We start from the raw sequence: 24,901 nt of genomic DNA on the forward strand, positions 1-24,901 counted from the left end.
TGAACCACTTTAAGTCTTCAACAAAGTACAAATTTCCTATTGGCTTGTATGTAGAATTTGACTAAACCATGAAACCCCTTTCAGGAAATTACCCCTTTTCTTCAATCCACTAAAATTGATATCAAGGAAAGTAAATCATAAATTGAATCCACAGTACTTGATAGTATATCGGTTGACGACAAAGATGAAGCATTAGTATACAAAATGTATTTATTTTTAGAACATTGGTTGCAATGAAATGTCATGATTTTCGAATCAAGTAAAAGTTGATATTTTACTTGTGAAATAATTCCTGTATTTTCGCCCCTCTGACGTATACGGCATCAGCTTAAGAAGAAAACACTCACAAGTTGACAACTTTGGATATCTATTGACTTAGATGGCTAATTAAACCATGACTACAATTAAACAAACTCTGGAATTTGACAACTATCAAACATCTGTAAAAAAAAATAACGGAAAAATACCAAGGGGGTAGCCAAACTCTAAACTTAAAAACAAACTGACAATACCATTGCAAAAAACAAAAAAGACAAAACGACAAAAAACAGTTCACAAAACACACAATAGAAAACTTAAGAATGAGAAACACAAACCCCATCAAAAACCAGGGTGATCTCAGGTGCTGTAATATGAGAAATCTTATAAAGTGATATTTATGTGAATTTTCTGCTAATACAGACAACCTCTTGCAATTAGCAGATTGAGGTCATTCCAGGTGGTTATGAGGGTAATAATACTACTGCTTACCTGGGTATAGATATGTCCTATTTTTGGTGCAAAAAATATATTTGAGTATTATTGATGTCGAACTGTGTGTCTATGTGTTATAGGTTGCTGTGTCTGTTGCCTACACCATGTCAATTCGAAATAACAGTATACTTTGTGCTTAAGAAAAGTGTATCTATAAAAAATTTACATTGGTTGCATTTAACATTTAAAGACATTAAATTACAGCTTTTTAACTGAAGTATTGAGTATTAATATAATTTAGTATTGTGTCCGTGTGTCTGGCTACAAAATGTATGCCTACTCATTTTTGCACCGGAACCTTGCCGCTAATGTAGATCGCTTACAAGACCAGACGGATGAACAGACAGAGTCCTAGTATTTCTATGTACTCTGCACCCAAAGTGCTGGGAAAAACTAAAGGCTCTAAAGATAAAAAAGAAGATGTGGTATGATTGCCAATGAGACAACTCTTCACAAGAGACCAAATGACACACAAATTAACAACTATAGGTCACCGTACAGCCTTCAATAATGAGCAAAGCCCATACTGCATAGCCAGCTATAAATGGCGCCGAAATGACAAATGTAAAACAATTCAAACGAGAAAACTAACGGCCCAATTTTTGTACAAAAAAAATGAACGAAAAACAAATATGTAACACATCAACAAACGACAACCACTGAATTACAGGCTCCCGACTTGGGACAGGCACATACATACAGAATGTGGCGGGGTTAAACATGTTAGTGGGATCCCAACCCTCCCCTAACCTGGGACAGTGGTGTAACGGTACAACATAAGAACGAACTATAAAAATCAGTTGAAAAAGGCTGAAGAGCCTTTGTCGCTTACCTAGGTCTATGTGCATGTTCAACAAAGGACATTTTCTTCTATGTGAATGTTCAACAAAGGACATTCTCCAACATTGTAGACGAGAATAGAATTCATAACTAAAATCTCTTTTTTGTTGATCTTGTAATGCTGATCGTTTGGCTGTTTAGTTTCTCTCTATCTTCTTAAAGGATATAAGATATAAGGCAAAAACGCAAAAAATTGGTAAAAATTGTCATCAAAGAGCAATAACTCTAATTAGGAGTCGATTTCAACCATGTTAGACTTATTTGCAGAACTTGTCTTGCTGATCATTTTTGCATTTTAAAGTTTCTCTCTATCTATTGTAGTTTTCAAGATAATAGGCAAAAATGAAAAAAGTGATAAAATTTGTCAATTAAGGGCAATAACTCCTTTAAAAAGTGGTCTGACAGTTTCGACGTTTATACACAATTTGTAGAGCTCAAAATTCTGAATATTTCTGCCCTGTCAGATTTTCTCTATTTATAACAGTTTTCAAAATAATGCATTTTACCCCTATGTTCTATTTTTAGCCATGTCGGCCATCTAGGATGCAGGCGAGTTCATCAGACATATTTTTAAACTTAATACCCCAAGTTGTTTCCAAGTTTTGTTAAATTTGGCCCAGTAGTTTCAGAGAAGATTTTTGACGGACGACTGACGCCAAGTGATGAGAAAAGCTCACTTGGCCATCTGGGCCAGGTGAGCTAAAAAAGGTGAAAGTTGGAGCAGAATATAAAGCCCCAAATTATCCACTGATGTGTTTGCCATGAAGAATACAATGCTCCGCAAAACTGCTTAAAACCCTTATAATTACCTTTTTTGATTTTTCATTAATCATATCTATATATGTATTTTTGATAATCTTAATCTTTATACTCAAGTTATTGGATGGAAACATGAAAATCCTAGTTTTTTGGTCCCTAATTCCTAAACAGTCTGGGCCAATACACCCAAAATCAATCACAACCTTCCTTTTGAGGTATGGAATCTTGTGGTACAATTTCATAGAGATCTATACTAAAGTTATTGTCCTGATACCAGAAAAATGCTTGTTTTTAGCCTCTAATTCCTAAACAAGTAAGACAATAACGCCTAAAATCAATCCAAATCTTCCTTTCGTAGTAAGGAACCTTGTGGTACAACTTCATAGAGATCCATACACTTATACTCAAGTTATTGTCTGGAAACCAAAACGGATACATATAGTCTGGATGTAAAAAGATAGGAAGACATATTTTTTTTCTTTATTTTATTGTATAACATTGTTAAGGTTCTTTACATGCAATATGACACAATAGAAAAACATTTAACAATTTAACAAATAAACAACTAGGTCTCATGCTTATTCTATAACAAATAGTATTTATAAAATTTTGGAAGAAAATAATATATACATATTTATATTATCTGAAAAGGTAAAGTGGAAATCTTTTCAACATTTCTGATATATTCATAAATTATATACTGTAAATTCAGAAATTATTGTGAGGTTTTTATTTTTGCGAAAAATGTGACAGGGTTATAGTCACAATAATTTAAACTCGCATTTTGAAATTTTTTATATGAATTAAACAGGATTTTTCTCAATATAGCAAAAATTAAAATTGCATTTTAGTCTAAAATGACAAAATAGCAATAATAAATGCACGCAATAATTTGTGAATTTACAGTACTGTGAAAAAATGTGTTAACAAAATGACCAAACTCCAAGGTAAAGTCTAAAAAGGGGGGGGGGGGGGGGGGGGGGGGGGGGGGTTGAATCCATAAAACCTGACAAAACCAAATGCTGGACTACATCAACCAACAGAACGACTGGGTCACTGGAAAACGACTGTCATATTCCTTGGTACAGGCATTTTCCAAAGAAATCATAATTTGTGTGGGGAAGTTACTTTTGTTTGAATTCTTTGTCAGAAGTGAACCCCGAATCTCAGTATTTGTCATTTAAAAATATCCTACGAATAGGTATACAGAATTTTTTAAAAAGATTAAGAAATATTTTTTTAGAATATCTTGTGTTTCCAGTGACTAGGGTATTTAAATTTTTTAATACTTTTGGCATTGTCAATAATTAAAGAATATGGGTCAGTAACAAATGGCTTCTAAGGTCAGAAACTAGGATGACTTTACTATTCTGAGGTCAGCCACTCATGACTTAACTTTAACTCTTCTTGAATCAGTCACTGGGATAACTTTACTCTTCTAAGGTTATTAACCGATATGAGTTACTGACTATCCTTTAATACAACACTCAAAATTCTTCAGAAATTAAACATTTCTAATCTAATATGAAACTACATAATGTTTGCACATTTCATACTTTGTTTCCTTAATGAAATTTCTTTGTAGAATATTTGTACTAAATTCAAACCAATACATTTACCGAGAAATGTAACAAAAGAAACAACAATAAATATCCCTAGATAAAACACATGTTTATTCTAGCAAACTACTAGATAATGTTAACTATCTTCAGCTTTCTTAAATCTATCTACTTCTTTTATATGCAGATTTATATCCGTACCCATTTCCTCTTTACAAAATTAATATCATTAATAGTAGCATAAACAATATATACATATAAAAAAAAATGTGTAACACAGAATCTGTTAGAAGGAAAACAAATACAACAATAATTTTGATTCATACTATAAACATAATCACAGTTAAATATAACAAAAATGAGGTCAAGTAAACAAAATTGAAAGATTCTCATGCAAAAAGGTTCAAAGGTCAAAGTTCAAGGTTCAAAGCTCAAAGTTCAAACTTCAAAGTAGTATTTGCTAAACTTCACTGATTTTTTTGTTTACATTCCCCTTGCATTTGATTGAAATCTCATCAAAAATGCATTTGCCCTTTTTCATTTAAAGAATAATCAGTACCCCCCCCCCCCCAAAAAAAAAAAGTTTGTTGGACCCCTAGTACCTACCATAGTATGAGAATCTTTTTATCAACTTTAGTTGACCTAATGGTCTAAAATTACACAGAAAATCCTCTGTCTTTTTTAATTATGGTCATCTTCAAACAGAAAAAAAATCTGCTGCAAAAATTAAAAAGCCATGATTTTTAAGCCCTATAAAGCATTCAATAAATAACAAAAATCACAGGTGTGGAAAAAACGGAATGTACATATAAAGATTTTTTTGGCACAAAACCATTCATTTACAGATATTTTTGGGTCAGCCATATGTATGAATTTAAAATATATTTTGTTCAGACAAAAATAATTTCAATTGAAGTATTCAGCAACAAGTATGTACAAAACATTTCTCTCGCAAGATTTTCTGAAAAAAGAGAAAGAAAGAAAAAAACAGAGCAATTTTGGTTTTAAATATGTTTTTTCCAACTTTAAAATCAAATCTTAAAGAATGATTTCAACTTTATATATGACTATTAGTGAAAAGTGATACTTGCATTCGGTGTTGAAGTTTTGAAAAAAAATGAACAGAAAATAAAAAAAAATAAAAAAAACAAAACAACTTGTGCTTTTGCATGAAATCTACAGTGATAATGATAAACTAGCATTTTTGGCCATCACTATAAAACAATTTTATCGCACCAGGCATACAGACAATAAATGGATATATTTAAATGAATAACAATGAGTTATAACAAATATGTATGTATGTATGTATGTAACTGGCCCTTTTTACGACTAAGTAATAATACTAAATCTTTGAAACTTTTGTGCTATATATATGTTAAAGTTCCAAGTCTTCACATTGTGTTGATATTAATTGACAATCTGCCTAAGAATCAGGCAGTGGTGACAACATGACAAACAAAAACCCACTCAACTTTACATCAATTTAAGAGTAGGATGTATAATGGTGCACCAAATGAAACATTTGTTTGCAATAGGGTTCTGGTATTTCAAGATATGATTTGGTTGAAATGGATTACAAATTAACAATTAAGGGGAGACAACTCCATGATTTGCTATCATTCTAGCCAAAAGTTATCTTGATATTTCTATTTCTAAAAAAAAAAATTTCTAACATTTATTATATTCAACTAAAATTGCACCTCATGGTTTATTTACTTTGTTACAATAATTCATTGTTATGTTTTGAAGTATAGTTTAGTTTGAATATAAAATTTAAAATATTTGTTGCTGAACTGTCTTTACTAATATAAAATGCCAAAGAGACAACTATCCACCAAAGTTCAAATGAAGTGGATGTAAGCAATTATAGGCAACCGTACAGCCTTCAACAATGAGAAAACCCATACCGTTTTGTCATATATATTTATTTTCAGGATTATTTTCTAATTTTTGCAAAATTACTTTTCTTAATTTCTTTATATTCACTTTTTGCAAGCAAAAAATCTGCTTGAGGGTTGATACGGTGTGTGATATTGAAAAAGCCATATCATATACACTTTATTATATACATATACCTCCCGTAAATGCTTTTTATGTGACATGACATCATACAGATAAGGAGGTTTGAAATGACGTCATACAGATAATAGGTTTGACATGACGTCATACAGATTAGGGTTTGCAACAGTGACTGCAATCGATGATGTGACGTCATACAGATTAAAGGTGTGATAAAGCCTTTGCAACCGTGCTGATATCGATATCATCACGGGTGGCTGATACAGCACGCTTGCCAATGATTATATTACACATACAATCTATCTGTATTTACTACTAAGTATATAATAAATATCAGTATAATGGTAATGTTTCAAAAATAACATTATCAGTTGTGTATACTGGAAAAACACACACATAAATTTCCCGTGCATTAAATAAAATAATAATTAGAGGCAAATCCTCTTGGGTCTGGAAGGGGGGTCTTCATTTCTGTATTCTAGATTTTACCTCAATTCTTTATTTTTTTGTCTATTATTCTGTATGCTTTATATTTTAGCCCCCATTATTCTATAAACATAACCAATAATATTTAATCTTTGGCCTATTTTTCACTAATCTTTTTTTTAAAGCTTATGAAGTGCTTTTTGCCCATTATTCTCTATAATATGAACCTCATCCAGACCCTCATCCTTCTGTAGGGCTTTAGTTAAAGTAACTTTCAAATAACTTTTTCTGTTATCTACTATACATATTGATATCTACATTTTTTAAACATTTTAAAAATAACAAAATGGAATTTAATGATAACAACATAATTATAAAAATTTTTATAAAGTAAAGAAACAATAAAACATTTACTACAATTCATAATTTCAATATTTTACTATTAAACCACCTGGATCTTCAAATACATTCAAGGCCAGTAACACAGTTCCTCATGTCCAAAGTCATAAAGGCAAACTTACTGTGAATTTATTATTATTCGTTATAAATAAAATACCAATTTTGACAAATTTTGTTAGTATGGATACCAAATATAATGTCCAACGAAGTAAACATTTTCTATAAGCTTATATGCAGACTTTGGCAAAACCATGAAATTAAATATTTTACAAAACCAGGGGTCACCACACTAGGGGAAGTGAGCGACTATGTCACCCTAGGACTATCCACTACGCTCTAGAGAAGCTCCAGGGAGAAGTTTATGTTGCCGTCTATTTTCAGTAAAATTCCCCAATGTCGCCAAATGATTTTTGAAAAATTCTGGATCCAAATGTACACAACCCGATAGTTGACGAAATACAAAACATGTAATCCCTGAATTCGGAACTGATTTGTCCGTGGTATTCTACTCCAAAATTAAAATTGCTTGACAGGATGTACTATAAGCAAGAAACAAGAAAAAAAACTTGATTTTCCAATGTTTGTTTATTGTCCGCCATCTTTGTTATCCAAAATTGTAGATGGAGCCCTTTTATCTTTTCTAAACTCTTATCATTTGCCTAATCCATATTATTATGCAATTTTAATATAGATTATTTTATATTTACTTCTAGATATCAAAATTTGATGCTTGATTAAAAAATTTTCATATCTTTTCAAATGTTGCATAATGTAAACTGTTTTTTCATTTATTTTCTTGGATTCAAGATTCAATATTCGTGGATTGAAAAAAAATTATAGATTCAGAAACCATAATTTTTTTCCAATCCAGGAATATTTGAATCCAGGAAAATAAATGAATCCACATTATTTAAAAAAAACATTATTACTGGTCGAAATGTACTTTAACATTTCTACATACATGTACATTCAAAAGGTGGGAGATACGTAAAACAATAATGAAAACAAATTACAATAACAAAAGTCCTGCAACTCTTTTTATAAAAAATCTTACGATTAAATTTGATCATAAAATATACTGAAATGTTCATGACTTATGACTATCTTTACTCATAAGATTTTTTGTGAATAGAGCCTCTGTATGATATTTACAATAAATCTATATACATAAATATTGCATTTGTTTACACAACAGTAAGATTGGCCAATAGAATATTGCATCAATTTCATGTGAAATTTACTTTAACAATAGTTTGATATATAACACAATATGAAATTTAAAAAAAATAATAATTATTTCCTCATTTTAAGTTGAATATTGACCAATCAAATGTATAATAATTAGCATTATTTAAAAAAAAAATTTAGAATGGATTTAACATTTATTTTCTATATAAAATTCATGTGCACTGCAAGTCACGCAAGTTTCATATGAAATGTGCTATGCATGATTATTGTGAGGAATACTTGTGAACAAATACAGTGTATATATATCAAAATATTGGCAGTTTTGGTGGATCAACCTTTAGAATTACAAGTTAAATTGACACTTCCAGAAATTGGGATTTAGAAATTATGTCATATTGAAAACTATCTATAGTATCCATCATAGTATTAGGCATAAGAAATGTACATGGAAGCATTATACAGACAAAAAAATTCAGAGAAAGTCAGTTTGTAAGTTGAAAAAAAAAGAAATGGAGAATGTGTCCATGGGACACAGATGAAGCCCCTGCTTGCATATAAAATTATAAAGGGACATAACTCAAGAACGATAAAAGAAACGCAACCCAAATTCGAACTTGATCTTGTTTTGTGGTAATGAGCATTGTGTATAAGTTTCATAACATTTGGTTGAGGCAAACTAAAGTTAGAGAACGGAAACTAATTTTGGGATGCACAGACAAGGGTAACACTTAATGCCCCCTCCGCTACGGCAGGGGCATACAAATTCTCAAAGTTTGAAATAAATATCATCCACCACATGACTATATTTCTTAATTAAAGTATCAGTGAAATTGAAAAATGATGAAAACTGGAAATTTTTTTTAACTTATTTAACTTAATACCTCTAATAACCTATTTACATAAATATGGAAATCTCAAAAATAAAATAGGTGGGGCTCAATGCCATTAAGTACTGCAGAATTTTTGAAAATTTGATTAAAGCAAGTCCCTAGTTTAAGAGGAGTTGTGGATACAAAATGCACATTAAGTAACAAGGGGACATAACTAACATAAACACAGGTAGTATAATAATATAAAGGGAAGAGGAATAAACACGCCGAAAGTGGTAATTTTCCTAATTTATCATTAACAGTAGAAAGACGTCTGCTTACAATCAGTATTCAAATATGTTTAAACACTAGAAAGACACTTTTAATATTGTATTAATGCTGTTTCAACAAACACAAACAATTTGTTCAAAGAAAATAAAATCAGTTTCACTTCATTTTTTTCTTTACGTCTCATTTTGAATTTTTGAATTTCACTTACGGAAATGTAGGGAAAATATTTTTTTTTACAAAAAGAACTGCAGTATGTATCAAACATTTCCTAAAATATTGCAAATAATACTTAAAATATTTCTACTGTATCATTAAACCTCTAATACAGGGGTGGTCAATAGATTACATCAATTATAGTGGTTGGTCATTAGTATAAAGAAGAATGTGCACCTAATGAAAAACACTATCAAAATGTTTAACTGCATTTCTATGGAGTCTAACAGATGGACTTCTATAACAACAGGTTCTATGGCAAGTTTATGACTGAATTTTGTCTTTCTCCTTCATAATCTTTGGTTTCTGTTAAATCTATAACTGGAGAACACAATTTGCATATTGCTGTAATCTGATTATAAATCATCGTCACCAATCGTACTAAAAGCATCGTTCGTCACAACACCTTTCTTGTCATTTTTCCCATTTCCTTTAGCTTCCTGTAAAATGAAAATTAAATTGAAATTATTGGATTAATTGGTGGCAGTTCTCTCCAATAACAAATATTACACAGCATATTAAGGATGATAATATATTTTTGTCTAGTGTGTGAAGAGACTTTGTCTAGTGTGTGAAGATATTTTGTTCAGTATGTGAAGAGATTTTGTCTAGTGTGTGTGAAGAGATTTTGTCTAGTGTGTGAAGAGATTTTGTATTGTGTGTGAAGAGATTTTGTCTTGTGTGTGAAGAGACTTTATCTGGTGTGTGGAGACATTTTACCTAGTTTGTGAAAATATTTTGTTCAGTGGGTGAAGAGATTTTGTCTAATGTGTGAAGATATTTTATTTAGTGTGTGAGTGTATAAAGAGATTTTGTCTATAGTGTGTGAAAATATTTTGTTCAGTGTGTGAATGTATAAAGAGATTTTATCTAGTGTGTGAAAAGATTTTGTTCTGTGTGCAAAAGTTCAGTGTATCTACTGTGTGGAAAGACCTTGTGTCATAAATAAATACACTGTATCTTTTCTTTTCAATTATAATTTAAAAAAATATTTAGAAATGCCTGACCTCCTCTGGACTAGGTAAGGATGACTGTGCCAAACCCATGCCATAACTATTATCCCTCTTCAGCTGCACTTTCTTCGCTGTACCTTTTGATCTATCATGTGGCTGAAACAAAGAACATGAAAATAGTAAAATGCATGAACCAAATGTTTAATTTGAAAACCGTATATTAACTTCCAAATGTTTTATGTTTTTTGTGTTGTTGGGTTATAATTACTGTCCAATTAATGTATACATACCCCACATCTCCTTTTATTCATATTCACTATTCATAATAAAAAGAACATTGTTCAGAAATAGTGTTGTCTGCTCTTTGGTCGGGTTGTTAGTCTCTTTGACATATTCCCCATTTCCATCCTCAATTTTATTTGTTAGGTTCCTCATAAATTCTGCTTACACATTACATCAAAGAATTGTTTAACGCTCTTGAAAATTGGAATTAGGACTATAAAAGACTTATATATTATTTATTGTTTTATTTCTGTGTCACATGAATTCTTAAAATGCATTGATAAAGTTAGGAACCTCTGGCCTTTGTTAGTCTTGTATGTTGTTTTAACTTTGGTTCATTTATATGTTTAGAAGTTTAGTGTGACGTCCATTTTCTCTGAACCAGTATACATTTTTGTTTAAGGGCCAGCTAAAGCCCACTGGGTGCGGGATTTTCTTGCTGTGTTGAAGACCCATTGGTGGCCTTGCGCTGTTTTCTGCTCTTTGGTCAGGTTGTTGTCTCTTTGACACATTCCCTGTTTCCATTCTCAATTTTATCGATAAAAACGCCTATAACAAACGCACTACTGATTTAAAGACTTATCTCACAGGTATACTCCTTAAATGTACATTAATTATTACAAAAGTACAAAAAAAGATAAGATATCAACTTCAAATTACAAACTTACTCGTTTGATTTTTCTGCCTTGTTTTTGTGAGATAAGTTCATCGACCATGGACTGTAAACACATACTCATTAATATTGCCTGAAAAGATATAGATATTGTATATACAGTGGTGGATTCAGGAGGGGTTGTATATCAGAAAAATAGTAAAACAGATACATATGTTCAAAGCCATAGATTTACAAAAACTAGAAAGACATACAATGTAATCAAAATTGATACTCACTGGCTATTGGTCCAGTGTATATTTCACCATTTCTGATTATAAAAGGATTTTGTGGGTAATTGCATTGTTAATAAACTGAAATGGTAATAAAATTTTGCCTTTGGTTGATTACACATTGTCTAGAACAATTCTAACCAATCAAAATTCATTGGAATCTGCTTTTGACAGTTATACCCAGAATGCATTATTCTATAAGGGACCATACCTGCCAACTTTTCAAAATCTCCATGGGGGATTTTAAGCATAAGAGGACCTAATGCATACCTATACATATCATTAGTGTACTTAATTAGAACATGTATAGTTTTGAATGAGTACACATGTGTTTAAATGTATTTTTTACTATTCTGAATGCCTGTTTTAATGTATTTAGTCTACACAATTGAGTTATATACGGGTCAGGTCAACACCTATCATGGGGGATATCCCTCATAAAGCGGAATAGTTGGCAGGTCTGAGTGACATTGCTATCACACCCATTTCTGACTGAGCATTTGGAGATAGTGTAATTCCTACCTGATCTGTTTTGATACTAATCCACTGTAAACAATCTCTTGACATCAAATATTCAAAAGCCAGTTCCATCTGTGGAGGTTTTGTACTCTCACCATTTCTCTCAGCAAACTATAAATAAGTATAGTTACTAAAGACTTTTTTACACATATACATGTAAAAACATGACAAAGGAAGAAGTCACTAGTGTTTTTAATAAGATATCAATACTGTAAAATCAGAAATTAATGTGTGCATATATTATTGTGAATCACTGCTACTTGTAAAAATGTGAGATTTAAATATTGCGACTGCTAACCTTTCGTGAAGAAAAATCACTACTGAAATCAAAAATGCAAGTTTTTATTTTGTGCGAACCTGATACTCTTGCATTTTCTGCATTAATAAAAACATCCCAATAATTTCTGAATTTACAGTATGTTTCATATAAGAAAAATGTGTAACTGAAATGAATTTCATGACACCATAATAAATGATCTGTTTATTTTAAAAAATAGACACACTTGACAAGATATACAACAACAATAATTACCTTGGGCACTGAACTGGTTATTCTCCAACACTTTATTCTGGTGATTTTAAAACTACCTTCTTTTACAGAATTCTGAAATTCAAGCAAAATGCAGATTAGATATTTTACCAATGATATAATTTATCAAACAAATAAAATTTGGGCTTTCATACAGAATCTTCTTCTATTTCATAAAATGTAAAGATAATTATTTCAGTTTTCAATTCCTACTTATCATAGTGATATGTATGAAGATCATTGCCAAGATCTAATGTTTAATTTCACACTAAATTTAGGATCACCACACTTTGGAAATGAGCGAAATATTAACTTTTCTAATACTGTGCAAAGTAGATCCAGAGAACTCTCAAGGCTAGCAATGAGATTGTCCAGCATATTATGACAGCATTTGTTTAAATTCATTTCCCATGTAGTCCCTAATTGGTTGATTTTCCACTGCATCTATGTGCTTCAATTTGTAAATACGGTATTATTGACTTTAAGCAAATAATTAGCTATATAATTTTACTAAAGAATTTTTAAATACTAATACTTTAGAATGAAAAATTACTACAGAATGGTAAAAGTGACACTACCAACATTCAAACTGGATCTGTGTTTTGTGGTAATAAGCAATGTGTATAAGATTCATAACATTTGGTTGAGGCAAACTAAAGTTAGAGAACGGAAACCAATTTTGGGACGTACGGACGGACAAACTTACAGATGGACAAGGGTAAAACTAAATGCCCCTACGCTACAGCGGGGGCATAAAGAAACAACAATTGTTAATTCTATTAATTTTGTAACAAAAAGTCATTGGTTAGTCAAGATTACCAACCAACAAGTGCTTAAGTTAATGCTTTGAAAAAGGTTAACGTAATCAGAAGTTTGTTTTCCTAAAATGCAAATTAAAATAGCAATATTGGCTTCCATATAGGTTCAAATACTTACTGCTGCCATCTGTATTCTGAAGTTTAATTCCCTTCCCCCTGTACAAATCAACACCCGAGAATCAGCCTGTGGGTAGTCTGTAATACAAGGCTTAAACTGTATGTAACCATAGTACTTGAAGGTCCTCACTAACCGAAGGTACTGGAAAAAAGTGGAAAATATTAGCAAACATTACAAAACAAATAATAATAATGATATTATTTGTGTAAATCTGTTAGTGTTTTTTTAAAATAAAATATAAAGATTATTCTAAACTTAATCCATACTTGGAAAAATCAAAATGAAATGCTGAAAACTCAGAAATTTTTGAAATGTTTTTATTATTATTTATACATGAGAAAAATGGGACAGTATCAGATTTGCAATAATATTAACTCCAATTAATGATTTCGGTAGTGATAGTCCTGTAAATTTTTTTGCAATTGCAAAAGACCTCCCATTTTGAGCAGTAATCAGTGATTACCAATAATAAATGCACACATTAATTTTTGAATTTACAGTATACAAAAAATTCCACTAATAGATAAGGCAAGCTTCTATTTTATAGTTAACACAGTATTAGGGAAGCAAATGTTGGCTTTTCTGTTTGAGATTTTTTCTTATAAAGTTTTACAAGAGCAAAATCCTGCAAACATGTAAGTAAAAATTATTTGTAACAACAATATTGTCATCAATTTTACTGCACCAGATGTGCATTTTAACAATAAATGTCTCTTCAGTAATGCTGTGTATGTAACTTATGATAAATTAAATTCTTAAGGTTATTTTGTGAAAAAATCTACTGAATATTTTGCAACACTTAAGTTCGCTTGTACTTGTGTGTTTATTTCTGTAGAGTCTTTCGGTATACTTACCTCCCTTTTTGAACCTCTTTGCTGTAAAGTTGCTAAATGTTTAAGTTGTTCTTTTGTTCCCAATGTCCATGACCTTTCTATATCATTTACAGCCTATATATAAATATTTTAAAATAAAACTCTTTAAAAAATTGACATATGCAATGTAGCACAAAAAAACGAACAACTATATATGTCCCTTTTATTTTCAACCCAGCTGTACATTGTAAAGTGAGAAATTTTTCATAATGGTCTGTATGCAATAATTTGGCTAAATTTAACTAAATTATCCATTTTCGTAAGAAGTAAGTTCCATAAGAGCCCATTTTGGCCCCAAATATTAAGTGTTTCAATATAACAAGTATGTCAGTTGATGAATAGGATTGTAAGAAAGTGAAATAGAAATCTTCTCTGTCAAGCATTTCTTATGAAGCATTGACATTTACACCCAAAATATTTTGTGAAAGTTAAGAAAATCTGGATATCAACCTCATTTAGGTCCAGGAAACAGAGTGCATGATTCAACTTACTATTCAAGTCAAATAAATAATTTGTTATAAATCATGAACAATGTAAAAAGATCTTTTTTGTCAACATGTTCAATGCATGCACATTATGTTTCAGGTCCTTTGATGTTGGAAATTGACATGTTTTCATTAAATTTCCTTAAGAAAAAAATATTTGTGCTATTAGTGACTTTATGAAATGAATCCTCATATGGAAATTTTCAACAAAAAACCTTTTCCCTATCTATTCATTGTTTTACCGATGAATTATTTTTATTATTGCCAATGAATTTTTATTTTAAATTTTAGATAGTAATAGAGGCCATATTGAGGCCTTATCAAATCTACTTCTTCAATCTTTAAAAAAATAAAACCTTTTGAATAAGTTTGCACCTAGACATCATGAAAATGTGATTTGAGCTTTTTGAAAGGGATTACCGTACAACAAAATATGGTTACTGATATATTTATTTTTTGAAAAATTCATGACATAAGCGAGGTTTAAAACACAGTTCCTACACATTGATTGTACAAATTAAGGCACATCTGCAAAAATATTTTTTGTATCTTTTTTCACACAGTCAAAGTAATTACATTTATGGATCTTCATTTTCAAGACTTATGAATAAAGCAATAATTCCTTGGTTTCTTCAATTTGTTATTTCTGACATTCCATTCACTCCCTAGAAATGAAAGAGTTAACTTTTTTTGAGTACTTAATTTTAGGGTTTTGAAAAAAATACAGTAAATGTTGGGACCCCATTATTTATAATTATTGTTACATGATACTGATTTCATTTCATACCTGGACGTATAACAGATTCATTGCAACTTTATTTTCTAACAAATCATCTTCATAACTCAAATCCCAAAACCTGTAAATATAAAATATATATCATATTTTACAAGAGGCATAAAAGAATTTTAAACCGTTACTTGTTTGGGATCAGACTTCAATATGAATATTGTTGATGTAAATCTTCAATAAAGCTTTTATCCAAATCTTTCAATAACTGCAAGGGTTATATCATTTATAAAGCAGTATTTCACAAAAATGTTTCCAAGGGGCATAACTTATAACTTTTTTATTGGCACTATTTTTCAAACTTAATCCAGAAATTCTTGACATACACAATAAGCCAAACAGAAACACATACCCTTTGCGTAGGACTATTCTATGGGATCCTATCTTGTTTGCATATTTCAATGAGATATAAGGTGATTCAAATTCTTGTAACTTCCGAACAACTGAAAAAAGATACAGGAATATTATACGATTAAATCATTGATTAACTTTGCTAAATGATGCCACAGTAACACATAATGGTTATATCATTGAAAAACAAAAAGACTTGTACTACTTAAGAGATAAAAAAAAGTTGACAGCTTGAACATTTCATAAATTTTAATAAAAAAAAATGTAAACTTCTACACAAAGCGTGTTTAATATTTACTTATCTTTTTGGCTTGCAATATGGTAATACAAAAATGCAGAATGCACAAATCTATTTTTATACACTATGCATCTATATATATGAAATCAATAATTTATAATGACCCTATAATAACATGAATAAGAGCTCTCTTGTTAACAAACACCGATTTTGAATATTGCAAAAAAAAAGTTTTTGTTGTTATTTAATTTAAAATAAGGATACCTAAAAAAAAGTTTATTTTTTATTGTCAATGAAAAGACCATGTACATGTATATATATATCTCACTTATCTTCAGAGAGTGTAAACATTTAAACTTTAAAATGATATCTTTTATAATAGATAAAATTTAAATGCTGTAAATTCTGATATTTTTGTAATGCTTTTTATAATTATTGTGAAAATTGACACAGGATAGATTTGGCATATATTAATTCTCACATCCCAAACATGGATAGCACCATCTATATATAGCATTTCCTGAAATCTCAATAACTAATCTCGCATTTCTATCAATTATACCCCATCACACCAACAAATGCACACAAAAATTTCTGAATTTACTGTAATAAGTAGTTTTTCCAAAACTTACTAGAATTATCCCCATCCTCTTCTTTCCGTACCAAGTATAATGTGAAATAATATGTAAATTCTTCTGGCAGTTCTAGTTGTGATGCTACAGTCTATTGAATAGCAAAAATAAAAATTATTAGTCGACAGTTGTAAAACTTCATTTTTGTGCACATGTTTAAAGTTCTGCTTTTATCGTTTGAATTGTTTTACATTTTGTCAGGTCAGGGTCTTTTATAACTTACTATAAGTTATGAGTTATACTCATTGTTGAAGGCTGTACAGACCTACAGTTGCTTACATCCATATCATTTGGACTCAGATGGATAGCTGTCTCTTTGACAATCACACCACATCTCCTTATTTCTATATTAAGAAGAGAAATTTGTTTAAAAGCCAAATCCCTCCTTGAAAGAAAAATATATTATTTCCTGCCTTTCTATCTACCTTAATTTTCATGCTAAAATTTCCCCTATGCCTGGATGCTTTTTAATAATACCTTGGGAAGGGAGTCACTCAACAGAATAGACCGCCCTGTTTTAGGACAGTTTTGTGTGAGAGAATTGCAACTAATGCTTTAATAATATTTTGACAATGTGTAAACAACATAATTTATGAACTAAAGAAAGACATTTTAAGATCAAGTCTTTTGCACTGAAGATTTAATTTTAAGAAAGAAATATTATACAATGAATGCTAAGCACCCCCCATTTGTAATTCAAAGTATCAGTTAACAAGAAGTAGGTGTCAGTTGAATCTTAAAGTGTCCATACATTACAACTCATCACTGTCAAGCTGTAGACAAAATATGTAGTCATTCTTTTCAGCAGTGCCTGAGAAAAGTTTGATGAAAATATTTGTTAAAAAAAAAAACAAATGGGGGAACAGAAACACACAAAAGCAGAATGCAATATAGTCCCCTTTCCTAGAATAAGGATATAATTACTGCAATGCTCATCGTGACCTTTTTTGTACTAATAAAAACATTACCTAAATTTCTATGTTTCTAATATGTACATGTAATTGACTGATTGCGCCTTTTTTGTAAAATCTAAATACCTCCAAAACATCTTCTGTTTGATCTGTAGACATAATTTTTACAGTAATTTTGTAACCATTCATTAGGAACACATCTAATGTAACAGCCTCTGATGTCTCTTTTTGTGTTTCCTGTTATATTAAAAAAGACAAATTTGTCTGAAACAACAGAACTGTTTTATCACTGTTTTCAGGCTAAAACATTTAGACATCCTCTACAACTAATATATGGTCAAGGTCAACATACCTTTACTGAATCTTGCTAAGCCTAAATCATAAAACTTCAAGTACATTTGATATTGTTTATTTACTGCAAAGTGCTATACTTCCACAGAGATTATTGCAATTTCACAGGCGAACCTGTTCATGAGGTTTTATTTTCATACTTTTTCTGTACTTTACTTTAATATCTTATTTGAAGATCAACTTTACATAGGGAATATTGAATTTAAAATTTTGCCTAAAATTTCTGAATTTAGAGTACTCTCCCTTATGGAGCAGTCCCAGTCACTAGACATTACTCTTTATCTTATCTGGATTCATCCTATAAATTACAATTTTAATTTCTCTTCTGATGCAGCTGATACCATTTAGACTAAGTTTTAGGGTATTTAGCTGAACTTGCTCGGAATGACCCTAGAATAGCCTCCAAATAACCTTCTAACATCAAGTAACAATCACTTTTTAATTTTGACATCATATGTTTTATAGTGTGACGGAAAATTTTGTAGGAACTTGTTTTCCTTTATGTAATGGCAGACTTATTTGTTTACACGTGTAAAAACATCTATTCTGTACCAGTTGATGTACACCATTCAATTTTGCTAAATTTTTTCTACTGCAGATTTTAAGCATTAGATAAACTCACATCTTCAAAACTTGTGCAGACTTTTTTATAAATTGATAAATTTTTTGTGTAATTCTAAAAAAAAAATGTGCACTATATATTGAACAAAAGTATTTCAATATATAAGAGAAACAACAACAACTAAACATAAACCTAGTTAGTTATACCTGCTGTGCCTTGAGGAGAAATCCATTGAATATATCTGAGTTTGCTATTCTTGGTTCTTGACTCACTGAAAAACAAAATGAATTCCATTATTTATATTATTAACCATAAAATTTACTGGTTTATAGATGAGCAATGTCTTTGAAACCATTCTAGTATACTGGGACCCCTAAATTGCCCTGTTACAGTTTATTTCTTTAAAACTGGCTTAAAAATGTATAAACAGTTATGAACTAAAAAATAATACTTTAAAATAGTGAAGCTTTCCTTATAAAGAAATCTTTTTAATTATGTACCAGAAAATTATCACTTTTTTTATAATTATTACTCTGAGGATTTGAGTCCAAACCCCGCTCGTGTGGGTGCACTCGACTCCAATCTTAATTGACTATGATTGTCAGTTTTCCTATTGAAGGTCAATGGTTTTCCCTGGGCACTCCAGCTTCCTCCACCAATAAAAACTGGCCGCCACCAAATAGTCCAAAAGCGGTGCTTAAAAGTGGCGTTAAAACACCAAAAATAAAAATAAAATATAATTATTGCTAATTTATGCCGTTATTTTTAAGAATTGAGTGCTTCTTCTTGTAATTCTATTGGGGTGTAAAAGCTTTCACTGAAGCACATTATGTTTAAGCAGAAGAAGTGCTAGGAACAGATTCTACACAACAACAAAATATACTTTACCCTATGTAGCTAAATTTTCTAAAATAATTAAAAAAAACACTGTAAAAATCTCAGAATTCACAGAATTAAAAACTTTTGTAGGCCTTAAATCTGAAAACAATATGTTTTTATCTCATATGAAGGAACCTAGAATCTTGATGGATATAGAGGTAAAATCTACATTATACATAATATATCTAACCAATCTGAACATATCTCTCAAGCATAAGTCGTCTCTCCTCTAACTTCTCTGGAGTCATCCCAAACAGTTTCTTTGGTGGGAATGGTGGCAATACTGTTGCTCCAAATTCTTTCTTAAGCTGCAGTAAAAAACAGATTATTTTCATGCTTTAAAAAATAAATTTGAAAAAAATAATCTACTACTAATAATGGAACATTACTTATAGTTCCTTTTATAGTTTCGTTTCGATCTATAAAGAGCTTAAACTCCTAACTTTCCTACTGTCTGTCGATACATTTATTTTTGGCATTGCACTAGTCATGTCTTCTTTTACTGTCCATGACGTTAAAATACTAAATCCCTGGGATGTGTTTTAGTTGATTTTAGTCTCTGATGTATGATTTTTTATTATTAATTGTTTTGGCTTTTAACTAGCTGTCAGTAACTGTGAGTACTCTCAAATCGTACTTTCTTGTTTATTTGACCTGTTGATACTAATTGTATTGCTTTTTTGTTATTTAATGTTATTCAGGGTTATATCTGGTCTATATACCAGCTTTGATAAGTGTTTGGTATAACTATAAATTTTCATTTCGTACTATGAACATCAAAATTATTTATTTTGTAATAATATTTCCTTTCTCTATTGGTACTGTACACGTATATCTAACAACAAAATTATTTTCATTTACCTGTGTTTAAAGTTATTGCAAATGGATGGTATTTTTGTTCGAGCATATTGTTTTTCTTTAATTGTTTAACATTTCTTACCGATATAACATGTTACTTTTATTATTCTTCCCTTAGTTTATTTATTTTGTATTCAAAATTATTTATTTTGTAAAAATATTTCCTTTCTCTATTGGTACTGTACAGGTATACCTAACAACAAAAATATTTTCATTTACCTGTGTTTAAAGTTATTGCAAATGGATGGTATTTTTGTTCGAGCATATTGTTTTTCTTTAATTGTTTAACATTTCTTACCGATATAACATGTTACTTTTATTATTCTTCCCTTAGTTTATTTATTTTGTATTCAAAATTATTTATTTTGTAAAAATATTTCCTTTCTCTATTGGTACTGTACAGGTATACCTAACAACAAAAATATTTTCATTTACCTGTGTTTAAAGTTATTGCAAATGGATGGTATTTTTGTTCGAGCATATTGTTTTTCTTTAATTGTTTAACATTTCTTACCGATATAACATGTTACTTTTATTATTCTTCCCTTAGTTTATTTATTTTGTATTTACATTGTGTCATAGGTCAAATTTATTTGTTCAGTGTATGTTCAATGGTGTTAATATGTCCTTTGATTGAGTTAAGCTATTTCAGTTGATATTTTATAGTGTGTCTTTCTATGTTGTGATGTTACACTATTGTTTCAGAAAAAGGGTGAAGGTTTGTTACCATTAAAACGTTTAAACCCGCTGCATTTGTTTGCACCTGTCCTAAGTCAGGAATCTGATGTTCTATAGTTGTCGTTTGTTGATGTGGTTCATAAGTGTATCTCGTTTCTCATTTTTTATATAGATTAGACCGTTGGTTTTCCCGTTTGAATGGTTTTACAGCCCTTTGGAGTAAAACTAACACAAAGGCAGCTAAAATTATGTGTTTATGTATGGTGGTATGTGTTCCTGTAAATTGTTATCATTAAATTATTCAACTCAGCATATTGATATAGTAAACAGTATCTAGGATTATCACATTAATGTTCTAATTGTTCAGAGTAAACTGTCAATTCATTTTTTCTTCCTGGTAACCAATTGTTAGGGATTGAGAAAAAAAAATTGTATTTTCATGGAAGCTTGATATGGTTTGACAAATTCTGCATATGTCCATAATAATTTTTTTGTATGTTGTAATTCCTGGTTCCTTGTAAAATTATGAATGAAACCCACAAATACTGGTACCTCGCAAATACTGGTACCCCACAAATACTGGTACCTCGCAAATACTGGTACCCCACAAATACTGGTACCTTGCAAATACTGGTACCCCACAAATAATACTGAATCCATAGTACTTCAAATATGACAGGTCATGCATGTTGGACATGCACATATACCTATTTGACTACTGTTCATAAATTTCATATTCCTTGGATTATTTTGACCTATATATAAAAATAGAATAGAAAATTGAAACCGGGAAAGTGTCAAAGAGACAACAACCTGACCAATAAGCAGAAAACCGCCAAGGCCAACAATGGGTCTTCAACGCAGCAAAAAGATCTGGTACCCAGAGGAGGGCTTCAGCTGACCCCTAAATAATAATGCATTTCTTTTTTTATCATTACCTCTTCATTGAAGGCATTCAGTAGGCTGTATCTGACAGAGCAATGGAATACACCATTTATATGTACGTTAAAACTCTGAAATAAAAAAATATATATGATTTAGAACCACTGCATGTACATGATGTAAAGTAATAACAAAAATAAACCATATAATTTTCACACAGAGGTTTCCTCCCCGAGGATATCACCAGCCAAGTAGTCAGTTCTTCTCTGTTGACATGAATTATCATTGATATGGTCATAATTATAAATTAACTGTTTACACACTTTTGAATTTTTCAAAAAACTAAGGATTTTCTACCCAAGGAATAGATTACCATAGCTTCATTGGGCAAAACCTTTTGGAATTTTGGGTCTTAAATGATCTTCACCTTCATACTTTATTTGGCCTTTTTAACTCTTTGAGTCAAGTGTCACTGATGAGTCTTTTGTAGATGAAACCTGTGTCTGGCATACATAATTTTTAAGCCTGGAGTATACCTGGTATTAGCATGATTAGCTACTAGATATAAAAAAAATTAAAATACAATTTTTTTATTGTTCAATCATTAACGAAAGTGAAAGAGTGAAATAATTAGCTTTAAGCAGCCAGTTTGGTTCAATTTTATCAAAATAAAGCAGAGAAACATCTCTGATGAATTATTCACTTGAAAGTGAATAACTCAACCTCATTGAATTCCTGTTCATGTGACCTTCAATCTAACCCCTTAGCTAGAGATGGATAGGATTTTAGAACCACTGCATGTATCAAGTGTATAGTAATAACAAAAATAAACTATATAATGTTTCACACAGAGGTTTCCGCCCTGAGGATATCACTAGCCCAGGAGTCAGCTCTTCTGTGTTGACATGAGTTATCATTCCAGTAGTCAGCTCTTCTGTGTTGACATGAATTATCATTGATATGGACATAATTATAAATCAACTGTTTACACATTATAAACTAACTGTTTACACACTTTTGAATTTTTCAAAATACTAAGGATTTTCTACCCCAGGAATAGATTACTGTAGCTTTATTGGGCAAAACCTTTCGGAATTTTGGGTTGTCAATGCTCTTCAACTTCGTACTTTATTTGGCCTTTTCAACTTTGTTGATTCGAGCATTCCTGATGAGTCTTTTGTAGACAAAACCTGTCTCTGGCATACCAATTTCTGAAGCCTGGTGTAGAGATGGGTTGTGCATAAACTACTTGTGTTTGGCTATTAAAAGGAAAAGAATGTTAATATTGAAAGTGAAACAAGGATAAACCATTTGGTTGACTGATTCGATCTACAAAAACTCATTGTTATACAGGTAAAAACGATGATAAAAATATTTTCTAACCTGTAATATGAAATCAAACAGACCAAGAAAAATTCAATTGAACATGTTCACTATCTATTTATATCTATATTTAAGTTTATTTATCAGGTTAAATGACATCATGCAGTCTGCAGAGGTCACCTTGATGGTTAATTAGATGGCGTTTAAACTAAAATACACACGAAATGCTGATACATATTATTGAGTCCATGCATCATAAATTATTTATTTGAGACTTTTTACAATTTGGATATAAGGTTTAGTCATGTTAGTAGGTTATCATAGTTATAAATCAAATATGAGAATTTGAGTCAAATTGGTGAACATGAATTTGATCAGTAATTGATTCAATTAACTTTAATTGTATTTGAACATATACATGTAGGTGTCCAGGATGATAAAAATAATTACGATTTGACAACTTAGCCAATCACTTCTATATTATTTTACATATATTTGACATGTTTGATGCAAGAATAAAAGAGATGTCTTATCAATTAAATAAAATGACTAACTCATTTTTTATGCTACTTGTATAACATAAAATAAGTAATTGCTTTATTTATGATTGCCAAATGCGACAACTATCCAACAGATATTTTTTTCTTACTTTGATCTGACAGCTTGAGTTGTTTTTAAGCTTGCTGATAGACAAAATTTGTCTCATTGCAATGCAGTGGCAGCAATGTACAATGTATATCTCTTGGCAACACAGATAACAAGAAAGAGGTGTATATATAGCCTACCGTATCACACAGAGCAAGTGACACAAACATACATACATGTATAACAGTTGGTCATCATATTGTAATTCATTAGGTTCAATTTGTAATTTATACATTATTCTTGGCTATGTACATAGAAAAAAATAACAGTTCATATTCTTGATCAAATAGAATTTTTTTATAAAACCAGACTCAAGAGTGTGACAAAAATCAACTAAAAACAACAAAGATTCTTTTTTGACAAAAAGCTTTGATGAAACTAAATAGTGATCAGTTGTTTGGTTTTATAAAACAATTTGGAAAAGCAGAGCATGATTCTCATTAGAAAGTTACACATTCTCAGCTGTTGGAATCAAACCCAGAATATAGGGTTGTGTTTTAAGTAAGGGCTGTAACTGTCTGAGCTCAAGAAGTATTCCCTAGCTCAATAAATTATAATTTACGACTGGCTGAGTATCTACTACTCAAGGAAAGCAATACCGTCACATATAATTCGCAAAATCTGCTTTGTTAGTATATCATCATACATAAAATATATATCATGTATATAAAGTACTGTGTCGTGTGGGAAATTACTTTGAGCAATGGTGTACCATATGAGGAAACAAAGTAGTGCCAAGAGACAAGTTGTGTCAAATTTGATCATTTTAAAACTTGCCTTTCCTTCTGAAACATGATGAAATGTGTTTTACGTTTTTTTTTTACATTTGCATGACAATTGGCATGTAGGCCTATTGCAACATGGAGTAACATTTTGGGAGTGTTGTTGTTTCAGTTTCACCTAGTTTTTTACCGTGTAGGATGTCCCACTGTCGTCCTTTAATGCTGAAGTATCTGGGATTGAAAAATGCATAGTTAAAATAAGGTCAAGACATTCAAGAGACAGTTTTTACACGTTTTCCTTGCAGAACAAAATATTGAATCCTCCCCTTTGACATCTTTCTGGGAAGTTTAAATCATTAAGA

The 24,901-nt window shown here is 30.6% G+C and overlaps 1 protein-coding gene across 1 annotated transcript; it reads right to left on the bottom strand.

Annotated features, from left to right (window-relative positions):
* Positions 1–4,004: 4,004 nt before the first annotated feature.
* On the bottom strand, positions 4,005–24,877 carry LOC127723649 (sorting nexin-17-like). The gene is made up of 15 exons (XM_052230373.1): positions 24,730–24,877; positions 21,906–21,980; positions 19,622–19,739; positions 18,759–18,823; positions 17,766–17,876; positions 16,729–16,819; positions 15,860–15,950; positions 15,508–15,577; positions 14,218–14,310; positions 13,364–13,504; positions 12,431–12,502; positions 11,902–12,009; positions 11,163–11,240; positions 10,267–10,368; positions 4,005–9,699 (listed from the first exon to the last, which is right to left on the bottom strand). The coding sequence occupies exons 1-15, from the start codon at positions 24,787–24,789 to the stop codon at positions 9,616–9,618; spliced, it is 1,359 nt and encodes a 452-aa protein (XP_052086333.1). The 5' UTR covers positions 24,790–24,877; the 3' UTR covers positions 4,005–9,615.
* Positions 24,878–24,901: the final 24 nt, after the last annotated feature.

The sequence above is a fragment of the Mytilus californianus genome, unplaced genomic scaffold (assembly GCF_021869535.1).
Source record: "Mytilus californianus isolate M0D057914Y unplaced genomic scaffold, xbMytCali1.0.p SCAF_13, whole genome shotgun sequence".
In the NCBI taxonomy this organism is placed as follows: domain Eukaryota; kingdom Metazoa; phylum Mollusca; class Bivalvia; order Mytilida; family Mytilidae; genus Mytilus; species Mytilus californianus.